Source organism: Lucilia sericata, unplaced genomic scaffold, assembly GCF_015586225.1.
Source record: "Lucilia sericata isolate MDLA Ls3-8-SP2 unplaced genomic scaffold, ASM1558622v1 Contig000343F_arrow, whole genome shotgun sequence".
In the NCBI taxonomy this organism is placed as follows: Eukaryota; Metazoa; Arthropoda; class Insecta; order Diptera; family Calliphoridae; genus Lucilia; species Lucilia sericata.
The window spans coordinates 339525-352000 of record NW_023994363.1 but is presented as its reverse complement, the minus strand read 5'-3'; the positions used below and the strand labels follow the sequence as shown (position 1 = coordinate 352000).

The following is a 12476-nucleotide window of genomic DNA, read 5'->3' as shown; positions in this document are numbered from 1 at the left end:
TATGTTTAGCTTAAAAGTGCATTTATTTATTTTATAGTGTGCAAGGTCCATAAAAAGATGGTACTTTGCGCGGTCGGAAATCCTACCCTAGAAAACACGCCTTGGCATATAACCTTTGGATAAATTTCAACACCGATTATAATATCAATGGCCGCAGATTTAAAGAACTTCGAGTCTGCGAGGAAAAGGTCTCGAAAGTTCTTCTTATAGGATTCAGGTAAGGATTGTGTTGGAGTGTGGATCGTTATACGGTTGTCAACACGAAAGGTCCTTCAATCTTGGAGTTTGAATCATATCTCGATTTCAAAACTATCGGACAAACGGTTTCTTCATTTAGAGTAAATGTCGCTAGATCCAGTTTATCGATTAAACTTTTGGAAACGCGACTAATTGGTGATACAGAGTCTAGCAAACGTATTTTGGCGAATAATTTGGGTCAAGGAGGTTGGATTGGATTTGGACTTTCCAGGAGATGGTTTCTTTGTTGGGGACGAATTCTGACATCTAGAGGAAGTTGATGGACTCGGATTAGGAGACGGTGAGCGAGATCGAGATTGGTTGGAAGGCAAAAGATCTTAAGCTAATCAAGGGTTGACATGTAATAACGTATGGTGAAATTTGCTACAATGCTTACATCCATGTTTGGAGAAGCACGTACCCTTGGAGTGATCGTGTGCTAAACAATTAGTACAGTACTTGTTCTCACGGACTGCACGGATACGATCGGCCATATTCATATTTAAAAACTTCCGGCATAATCGAAGTGCATGTGGTCGATTACATAGGCGACAGTGAAAGGCGTTGTAGTTTCCAGGGAAACTTCTGGGAGCAGTTTTGGACTTAGAGGAGGATATTTTAGGCATGTTGAGCTGAAACAAAAGATTACAAGTAAGTCAAAGTGGAAACAAGTGAAGTCTATGCGGCAGGTAATAACACATGTTTAACGATAGGCCTAGTTATTAATCCGCGCTGAGTTAAGACGTCGGCTACGCGAACGCGATTATCCGATCCTGTATATATTTTAACAATGCGACCGAGTCGCCACGAGTTCGGTGGGAGGTTTTCATCCTTGATAACTACCAAAGAACCTTCCTGAAGGTTTACCTCAGAACTTTGCCATTTTACGCGTTTGTTCATTTCTTTCAAATACTCGTTTTTCCAACGCAGGCAGAAGTTTTGGTGTATAAGCTTGAGTCTTTGCCACCGGTTTATTACGGAAATGGAAGAATCATCAACCTGCGGATCGATAGGTTCTAAAATTGGAGTTCCAATTAGAAAGTGTCCTGGTGTCATCGCACATAGATCGGTTGGATCAGTTGATATTGTTGAAATTGGGCTGGAGTTAAGGCATGATTCTATTTTGGACAATAAAGTTGTTAACTCCTCAAACGTGTAATTGTTGCAACCTGCTATCTTACGGAAATGGGCTTTGAAAGACTTTACTCTAGCCTCCCAGAGCCCTCCCATATGCGGAGCCCCTGCAGGAATAAAATGCCAGGAGATATTTTTGTGAGCATAGTCAGATTCGATGCGTTGTTGGGATGTTTGGATAAACTCTCTTGCCAAACTCTTGCTAAAAGCCTCAAGAAACGCTTGCGTGGACAAATCTGAGGTGGCTTCAAAATCGATTGCCTTTGTGAAGAAACTCACAAATACACAGACGTAACCCTTGGAAATTCTGCATGCTCGGCCGGAATAACTTTTCCTATCGAATGGTTCTGCGAGGTCTAAGCCAGTATTAGTAAATGGACGCGTTATTTCAGATCTTTCTGGTGGCAAGGCTGCTATTAACTGCTTTTGGAACTTCTTTTTGTAGATAACACAAATTTTGCACTTATTAATAGTAGTTTTAATAAGGTTTTTCGCTTTAGGAATCCAAAATTGTCCTCAGAAGACGCAAGACTAATTGGTTCCCGCCGTGAAGACTTATGTCGTGGACAAATTTGACTAAAAGTCTTGAATAGTTGGAATTGTAGGGAAGGACAATAGGATGTTTCTGGTCATAGGTAAGTCCTGATGAAAATTCTAGTCGACCACACGAACGGATAATTCCTTCTGAGTCAAGAAACGGATTTAAGTTCAAGATCGTACTAGTTTTCGAAATAGTTTGTCTAGTTTGTCTGCAAAGGCTTTGTACTCATTCGGGTAGGACGCTTTTTGCCATACGGAGATAAGATACGCTTTAACGGATCTTATTTCGGATTTGGAGAGTGAAAGTGAAGTTTTATGAAAATTGGAACGATATCGACGATGAGTTCTATAGAAAAAACGATAGACATATGCCATAACACGCATTGCACTACTGAAAGATGAAAATCGTTCAAGAATATCTTCGAAATTAGTAAAATAGGAGAAATCAACCATTATTGCTTTAGCTTCTAGGTCGGAACCAGAGTATTAGTTCTACAGTTGTGTGGCCAATTGCTTTCTGCTTCTTTAAGCCACCACAATTAATTATCTACTAACTCCTGTGGATATAAACCTCGACTAGCTAAATCGGATGGATTTGCCTCAGAGTTGACATGTCTCCAATTTCAATATGTAACAACTTGTGTAATCTTCGTTACTCTGTTTGCTACGAAGGTTTTCCAACAACAAGCTGGTTTTGCGAGCTTAGACAGTACAATGGTGGAATCGGTCCAACAGAAAAGTGAATATTGATTGAGATCTAACCGTGGAAGTAAATTATCTATAATTTCCGCTAAAAAAACAGCACCACAAAGTTCTAATCGCGGAATGGAAAGCGTTTTAATAGAAGCCACTTTGGTTTAGTAGGAAATAAGATGAGTGGAAATAGAATTTGAATATGCTACTCGGATATATAATGCCGCTGCGTATGCTTTCTCAGACGCATCGCAGAATCTATGGAATTAGATTTTGGCATTTGGATGATAATCAACCCATCGTGAAATACGAATGGTATTGATAACAGAATAATTTGACTGATAGGATTTCCATTGAGAAAGTGTATCTGGAGAAAAATTTTCATCCCAACCCGTACCATCGATCCATATTTTTTGCATAAGGATTTTCGCAAGGATAATGCAAGGCGCTAGCCAGCCAGCAGGATCAAATAACTTAGCGATGTTGGATAAGACATATCTTTTAGTATAATGTTCGGTTTCGGGAAACGAATTAGCAGTAAAATAAAAGTTATCGGAGCACGCATTCCATCGAATGCCATGCGTTTTTGTGGAACTGTTGTCCTCTAACTTCATGAATTCCTCATGGAGTGGATGATCTGGTGGAAGATCAACCAGAATTTCTTAAGATGTCCACTTTCTCAATGAAAAACCAGCGGAATGTGTTCATTTCTTGCTTGAATGGATTCCTGTTGCGTATGAAATCCAGCTAAGACATCATCGACATACATGGAATTCCGGAGTATAGTACTAGCAATAGAATAACTTGATTGAACATCGTCCGGTAATTGTAATAGTGTCCGAATAGCAAGATAATAGCAAATTGGACTATTCGGATTACTTCGGAACAATATTCGTTGATATGGAGTGTGATTTATTTATTTATTTATTTAAATCAAGTAATATATAAAGCCTTAATAGGACAATCCACCATATTACAAAGGCAAAATCCTGAATAAAATACTTACATGACTATGAAATCACAAAAAATCACAAAATCTATTATAATATACAACAATATGCAAAAATTAATTAATAATAAAATAATTGTTCAATTCACAACCCTCTTGTATTGGTGTAACGCAAGTTTTTTTTGTAATAGTTTACACTGTTGTATCCGTTGTTGGTAATTTTCATTATTTAGCCCAATACATCTTTACATTTGTTTTTCATATGTTTATTTTTTTGCGTATTAGACCCGAAGGCTATCATTCTCACGTGATTGTCAATTAATGGCTAAAAAGAAGAAAACAATTTGTTTTTAATGTAAACAAAAATGGAAAATAAGATTGACACGCCGGTAAGATAAATTAAAAAACTATTTTTAAAATTTAATTATTTTTTTAAAATCCTTTTCAGTCTAAACCGAAACGCGTTCGACTAAATCCTACAAGGAAGTGGACCATTCCAGAAGAAAAAGCTCTAATCGAGTTCTTGATGGAAAATAGGGATTTTGAAGTATGTTTTTTGAAAAAAGATAAATATTTTATTAATTTTACTAATTTTTAATTCAGAAACCATCAACGCAGGTCTTCTACAAACGCTTTTGTGAGGAAAAGCAATTGTCGATGCATTGGACACAGGTGCGCTCAAAGGTGAGAAACATGCCTGTTAGCTATAACAAAGCGAAGGCATGGGAAGTGTCAACTGGCGCCGGTAGTATGCAAGGGGATACTGTTAAAGGTGACTTATTTTATTAAAGAAATTTGTATCAAATTTTATCTGTATATTTCTTTGTTACAGCCACTTTGTTGAAAATGTGCAGCTACTTTGATGAACTCGATGATTTGTTTGGCAACAGAATTGTACAGTGCGCAATTATTGAAGATTCCTTAGAATCTGAATGTGAAAGTTTTTTAAACTCAACAGAAACTGAGGACATAACAACTGCATCCGATACATCGGTTACTAACAATACTCCCTCAACTAGTCGCAAAGGAATTTACTCCCGCACAGCAGTATCGGAAATATTAATGATGCAGACTGAAATGTTGGAAATAAAAAAACAAAAACTGGATAATGAGAAGAATATTAAGGAAAGAGAAGTAAATATAATGGAAAGGACGTTGCTGTTGAAAGAAATAAAAATTAAAGAACGTCTAGCAATGGAGGAGTTGAAACTAAAATATAAATAGTAGTCTTAGCACAGTCTATATACTAGACTAAAGTCAAGTCTGTAGTAGTCTATTCTATAGTCTAGTCTATAGTCTATTCTATAGTCTAGCCTATAGTCTAGTCTATAGTCTAGTCTATAGACTAGTCTATAGTCTAGCCTATAGTCTAGTCTATAGTCTAGTCTATAGTCTAGTCTATAGACTAGTCTATAGTCTAGCCTATAGTCTAGTCTATAGTCTAGTCTATAGTCTAGTTTTTATTCTAGTCTATAGTCTAGTCTATAGTCTAGTCTATAGACTAGTCTATAGTCTAGTCTATAGACTAGTCTATAGTCTATAGAATAGACTATAGACTAGACTATTGACTAGATTATAGACTAGACTATAGTCTAGTCTATTGACTAGTCTATAGTCAGTTTATAGACTAGTCTATAGTCTAGTCTATGGTCCAATCTACAGGAAATTACTGATGTAATATGTTTCTTTTGAAATAAAACATTATTTTATTTAATAAAAATCCGATTACATATAAACATGGTTCAACATTTTTATATATTTGGGTGGTTTTCTATAAAACTAAGCAAGTCATTTCGATTATTTATTGTTGGTAAAGTTTGTGGTAAAGTTACACCCGTTCTTTGTGAATTTACATCTTTTGAGTTAAACCGTAGAAGTATATTATGCAGAATACAACAAACCATAATCCAATTATTGCATTCCTTCTTATTTTTTTCATTCAGCAATCTAAATTTCAGTTCTTTTAAACTGCCAAACTTTTCTTTTAGAAGACCAAAGCAGTTTTCGATTCGAACTCGATATTTAGAGAAATATTTATTAAAATTTTCTCTTGCTTCTCTAGTATGAGCAGTACTATTTCGTCTAAATATTGCTTAATAGGATACGCGCTATCACCTGCTAGCAATTGACCGTGAGATAAGTATCGTTCAGGATGTTTTGCTATAGGACAATTTGAAAATATTTTGGCATCGTGGACACTTCCAGGGTAACCAATAGTTACTTGTCTTATGCTCAATTTGTGATCGCAAACAGCTTGAATTTTAAGGCAATATTGGCGTTTACGAGAAAAATACAGCTCATGATTGTTTGTAGGTACTTCAGCCAATTTAATTTCACAGCCATCGATATAGCCAACACATCCTGGCAATTCGCTTTTCGTTGCTGAAACCAATTGAGATCTTTATAATTCACCTGGCCAATATAAAACATTGTTTTTGAGTTTTAAAATGGCTTTGAATACGCGTCTTGTAACATTTTGAATTGTTCCGCCATCACCAATTCCAAAAAGTGAAGCTACCTTGCGTACGGAAGCTCCATCGCCAGAGGAGCCTAGTCGATACAGAACAATTTTTAATTGTAGCTCAACTGGAAGTTGGGATTTGTGGCAAATTGTTTGAAAAACTTCATCATTTTGGATAAGGTCAAGGACGTGGGCAAATTCTTCTGGATTTAATCGTACCATTTGATTAAACCTATTGTCATCGAATTTATTTAAAACGTTATGCCTCCAGTCTGACGATTTAGGTAATCCTAAATGGACGCTTCTACGATGCGTTAGAAGATGAATCATGTTCATTGTGAAATCTTCTTGAATTTCATCCTCTTCTTCTTCGTCACCTGGAAATTCTATATTAAGTTTAAAACTGAAGATAAAGAACAGGAATATAGCTTACTTGAGTTAACCATTAACATTTGGAAATGATAGTTTTTGCATATAGCTGAAATTATTTTATTTTTCTCACTTTTCATTTTATTTAAAAATTAAAAACATACAAAATATTTTGGTCTTCTTCTTTTTAATTTTTTGACGTTTGACAATGAGAAATACAATGTGACAGTGAAAAATACAACTGGTTGTTCACAACCGAATATGTGTATAGCGTATTTCAATAAATTTTACAAAATACAGAACGGTTGTGAATTGGACAAATATATATATTAATACACATAACTCATAAAAATTAATTAAATCAATGAAAAACTATTGGCTCCCCAACCAAAGATAAAGTAAAAAAAAAAATGTAATGGAAAAAAATGAATGTCCTTAAATGGTATCCAGTCAATAACATATTCGACAACAACTTTCCGAGTATAAGTAAAAGAAACATATGTAACATGAAATATGTAAGTGTTATAACTCTGTTCAATTCCTGAAAGTAAAATTATGATCATGATCATCGCTGAGCTCGTGGTTATTAAAAAGTACAAGTGTACTCATCCTACATATGTATGTACATATGTATACGCAAATCATCACAGAATTGCAAATGAAACAAAGTGTTATACCACTGGAAAAAAAGTTTTTGCCGCCATATTTACATTGGACTAATACCTCTATATTATAGAAATGTACATTTCAAAGTGATAACCGCCATGATCAATTTTAAAATCAGTGACTATTATTAACAAATGTATCTTAATTGTAAAAATTGAAGAAATTATGCATAACAAGAATTAAACCAACAGAAACAAAAAATACAAAAGATAACCACCAAAATTTTCATTGATAAATTCTTCTCTTATTTTTCCTTCTTATACATTTACAATAAGAGTGCTCAGGAAAAAGTGGAAGTTATTTAATTATATATAAACGCAGAAATAAAAATTAAATGTGATTCAAATTAGTAAAACATTATTCCCAACAATAATTTCAATTAAATTTAAACTGATATAAATAACCTGTATATAAAAATAAGCTAACACCATTCAAATTTTACAATTAGTGTTTGCTATCTGTGTATGTCAAAATAAACTATAGAAAATATCTTAAAACGAAAAAAATAAAATAAAATCTCCATAGAGATCAAGGTGCGTGATAAACTGTAAAGTTAATAATAAACTGCACTAATCAATACCAGAAAAATGTGTCAATAGTTTTAGACGAAACGAGTTGTTAGAGTGGGAAAATATACGAAGGTCAAAGGGTGAACAATTCCAACATCGGGCTATTCTCACAATAAAAGATCGCTCAAAACAACTACACCTGATCCGGGGAATAATTATTTGAGGATTCCTAGTAGAGTGAGAAAATGTAAATCTTGAGCAAAGTTGAAACGGTATACCTATTTTCATAGCCCTAAAGAAGAGTAGTAAATTACGATACAAAATAAACTGTCTAAAATTGCATCCAAGAAAATCACTGACATATCGAGAGATATGCTCCCTAAACTTATAGACATAGCGAACAATGGCATTCATAGCACGTTTCAACCTGGCAGTAATATAAGTAAGAGTCCCAGACACCACCTCAGGCCATAACTAATATGAGGCATCAATAACGCATATGCAAGTTTATATCGAACGTGAAAAGGTAAATATACATTATTAGAAAAAATTCTTCGAAATATTCCAAATACTCTGGAACATACAAGGTCAACATGCCCCTCAAATGTGAGACGGTCATCAATATATACCTAAACATCTGAGCTGGTAAACAAAAGCAATTCTACTACTACCAAGGAAAATATTCAAATTGACCGAAAGTTGCCCAGAAAGTCCAAAGAGAATAGCTTTAGTCTTAGTAGGATTAACAAGCAAAGCGTTTTGATCAGACCACTGAGCAAAGCGCCTAAGGCTGTAATTAATGTTTGTCTCTAGTACATCACATTCATCACGATTAGCATTAAACAAAAGAAATACATCATCCGCAAACAAGAACGATTTGCAAACACTATTATCAATATATTCCGGAAGATCATTAATGTATAAAATGAACAGAAGGGGTCCCAAAACAGATCCCTGGGTAATCCCTGAAAAAAGTGGGAGAAGCCTAGAATATTCTCCATCAATATCGACAAATTGTTGCCTACCAGAAAGGTATGAAAAATACAGCCTACATGCAGATCTAGAAAACCCAAAAATTACATCCAATTTGTAAATCATTACCGAGTAATCGACGGAATTAAAAGCTTTAGTCAAATCAAGGGCAATTAGAGAAGTTAATCTGTTCTCATTGACATTAACGCGAATATAATCTGTCAAATTTAATAGTAAAGAGGTAGTATTATGAACTCGACGAAAGGCGTATTGTGAAGGAACAATGCTATCATTAACAAACGATAGAATTTGATCTTTGAATATGTGCTCCACAACTTTAGAGAGCGCAGGAAGAATCGAAATGGGCCTTAAGTCATCAACCCCGTGAACAGTACCAGATTTCGGAATAGGGACAACTCGGGCTACCTTCCATAAGCAGGGAAAAGAAGAATTAGTCTATATAGAGTTTACAAGGAATATCAAAAGATTATCAATATAGGGAAAAATAATTTTGAGAAAATTGATCGGTATGGAATCAGTGCCGACAGATTTGGACTTAACTTTACACATAGCCAGCCATAACTCATCCTGAGTAACACTCCTAAAAGAAAATGACCCAACAAGATTATCAAAATCAACACGATTGGTCCTTTCCGTGAATCTGATATTAGCAAAGTATTCATTAACCTCATCCACATTCAAATCGTAATCTGTCCTATTGTCACCAGTAAATCCACGTCCTTTCAAAATTTTCCACATAGCGGATGAATCTAAGCCTAAAAACATTCGAGCAAAATATTTTTCCTTTCTCTACGAATAATATTTTTGGCCCTATTCCTCTCCAATTCTCATTACTAGAAGATCTCCGGAACTCAGAATATGCTAGGTCCCTAAGAGATCTAGCTAGTATAACCGAGCTCGACTTCATCCAACAATCAAGTCCATCCGGAACTTTCCTCCTAACAACCGGTACATACGCAAACAAGGATTATATCATGGTGCTTAAAAATTAAGTCTGGAAATCGACACATGAAGAATTGAAAAAGGGTGTTTGGTCAAAATTCGTCAAAAAAGAAGAAATGCCATTCCATTAAAGTTTCTATATTCGAAAAAACTTAAAGAATTCTCCACCTTAATATAAAAATAGGCAAAAATCAAGGCATGATGGGAAACCGAGGGAAATTGTACCTGATATGAGGAGTATATAGCGGAACTACTACTTACGAGCCAAAAGTCTAATAAAGATGTCGAGGAATGCGCAACATCAAAGTATGTTGGTTTAGAATTATGGAAAACTGTAAGTTTACATCTCAAACAGATTCTTACAAGGCTTGCTTTGATAGTATCAAACAAATTGCAATTGAAATCACCAACAATAACTATATCGGAGAATCTCATCAGTAAGTTATAATGCCGATCTTCAAACGAAACAATATCACCACTAGGTAGATAAACAACGCCAAAAAGAGTCTTTTTACCACAATTAAGTAATTCAATAAACAGAGTTTCACAAATACCAAGTTCCGAATGTCTGAAGACCACCTTATAACGCAAGGCATCAGAAATATAAATTCCCACACCACCTCCACGAGCACCCAGTCTATCTTTTCTTACTAAAGCATATCCAGGTATCTTAAGCGATGAACTAGACACGTAAGGCTTCAACCATGTCTCAGATATAGCCATTAAATCAAAGTTCCTTCCTACAATATACTTTTAAATTCATCAAATTTAACAGAATTAGCACTTGGTCTAATACTTTGCCAATTAATACGCCCAACTCTTAAATAATCGGAATAATTCGGAAAGAATGTATTAAAAGACGAGTTACGATTTATAACAGGACCTAAATTATCATTACCCACCATCATAATGAACAAAAAAGTTGGGGAACCAAAAGAAATTCAAAAATCGTATCAAAAAATACATAATTTCAATATTAATCATTTAATGAACACAGCCGTCAAGGGCAATAAAATGAGATCAAAAGTAATACAGAAACGAAAAAATAAATAAAAAGTGTAATAATAAAATGCAAAAAATGTAAAACATTACAGTAAAAAATCTTAACAACAAATATAAGATCCCTTAAAAGGGAAAACAAAATTCAACACCTCAGGTATGTTGTTAAAAAGTTTTAAAGTAAAAAAAAGTAATTAAGAAAAGTAAACTATGATGTTAAATTACTGCTAAATAACCCGGAACATTGATCAGCATCATAAGTAACTTCACGGCCATCAACCAACGTTAGCTTAACTAGCACCTTATCTGCGTTAATTATAGTATACTTCAGTATAGACTTTTGTCGTTTCAATTTGCGACACATTGCGCTTAGACTTGATGCAGCAGGAGAATGTTGATCATTAAGGAAAACCCTACTATTAATCTCACCTCCAATGACGTCGCTCACTTTCAAAGATCTAGTCTTGAAGTACTCCTTCATAAGCCTGTCCCGAATGGATACACAGTTGAATTTCACAAGGATTAATTTATTGTTGCCCATGTAACAAACGTGGTTAATGTCACGATCCGAGATACTAATATCATAAAATGAGCACAAGGAAATTGTAGTTGATATAAGGTTATCCAAATGACTTCCGGATTCCGCTTAAAACAATATCACCCCGATACAATCTCCGATAAAGGACATGATTTTCCGTTTCCAAAGATTTAATTTTAGCAGTAGTTGCGGAATCAATATTGTAAATTAGTTTATTACAAGCAAGAATATCTTCCTTAAGTTGTTTCTTGGAAGCCAAAACCTCATTCTTAAATTGAGAAATGATCTCCGTTAAAGAATTTCTATAAGAGTCCCGATCTTCCTGGCTCTTTTTAATGAAGTCATCTAAACTTGTTTTGATAGCACGAACTTCATTACGAAGCGAACTATCATCATGAGAATTGTTGAGACAAGCCGCACAAGAATGAAAATGACGATACTTTTTCTTTAAAAAGGACAAGGTGCTTATCAGAAACATTCGCACAAGAAAGATGAAGCCACAATTTGGACGTTCTGCACATAATACTGCCTTGAGCCTTTCCAATAGGATCATTACAGCAACCACATTTATATATTTTAGCGGCAGGCATTTTAATAGAAAAACAGCAACAAATAAAAAAATAGAAGATGGCTCAATACACTTGTCTGTTTATGTATGTTTATATGTATATACACAAGATAATAGACTGGACAACCAGCAACAGCAGCAACAACTCAAGTCAAATTTGACACAGCAATAAACACCAATATTCAAATAAAAATTGAGTATTTTCAAACTTTTAATTGTTTATTGCATTATAAAATAAAAAAAATGCATCAAATAATGTTAAAAGTATTTTATTTTTCTGTATTTTGTACAATTTCTTGACAGCTGTAAACACACGCGTCTATTCAGGCATAGCGTTGCCAGATTATCATCGACCAGAATCTGTCTATACATCTTCTGTATGTCAGCATTGAACACAAATCGATGAAATCTCCATTTTGTAATCAAAAGAGTAAGATCATTTTGTAACATTAGACCAACATGGAGTAAAGAATTTAAACTTTGGTCATTTGACGAAGGAGCAGAGGCATTAAAAACCACACGAACCTTGGTGGAAACGCTATCGGGTTTATAACGTGATGTGGTAAATAATAAACTCTTGTACTCTCAGATAGGTCAGGAGAAGCGATCTAGGGTTTCGTACTCTAAAACCACTTTATCATATTCAATTTTGAAACCTGGGGTCCGAATCAGTCTAGCTTCGTTTCGAAAGAATTGCGCCATAGCGCTAGATATAGAGTTGCCTAAGGATGAGGTTTCTGGAAACTCTTTCTTGAAAGGTAGTGAAACTATGTATCGACCTTTGGAATCTCTCTTTGTTGTGCGGATATATACTATCGGACAAAATAAAGTGCAAAAGTACTCATGTTATATTCTTTCAGCGAAAAATCTGTTAAATG

General features: G+C 34.7%; 1 protein-coding gene across 1 annotated transcript; it reads left to right on the top strand.

The window, feature by feature from the left end:
* Positions 1 to 3918: 3918 nt before the first annotated feature.
* Positions 3919 to 4777, top strand: LOC119603828. The gene is made up of 4 exons (XM_037956028.1): positions 3919 to 3942; positions 4002 to 4100; positions 4157 to 4325; positions 4386 to 4777. Exons 1-4 carry the CDS (start codon positions 3919 to 3921, stop codon positions 4775 to 4777), a joined length of 684 nt encoding a protein of 227 aa, XP_037811956.1.
* The last annotated feature ends 7699 nt before the right edge of the window (positions 4778 to 12476 follow it).

What these genes read in the sequence shown, in the direction of transcription:
- LOC119603828 (XM_037956028.1), top strand. Translation starts at nt 3,919, where the DNA reads ATGGAAAATAAGATTGACACGCCG. An exon ending in TGGAAAATAGGGATTTTGAA is followed by an intron (nt 4,101 to 4,156) that starts GTATGTTTTTTG and finishes TTTTTAATTCAG; the next exon opens with AAACCATCAACGCAGGTCTT. An exon ending in GCAAGGGGATACTGTTAAAG is followed by an intron (nt 4,326 to 4,385) that starts GTGACTTATTTT and finishes TCTTTGTTACAG; the next exon opens with CCACTTTGTTGAAAATGTGC.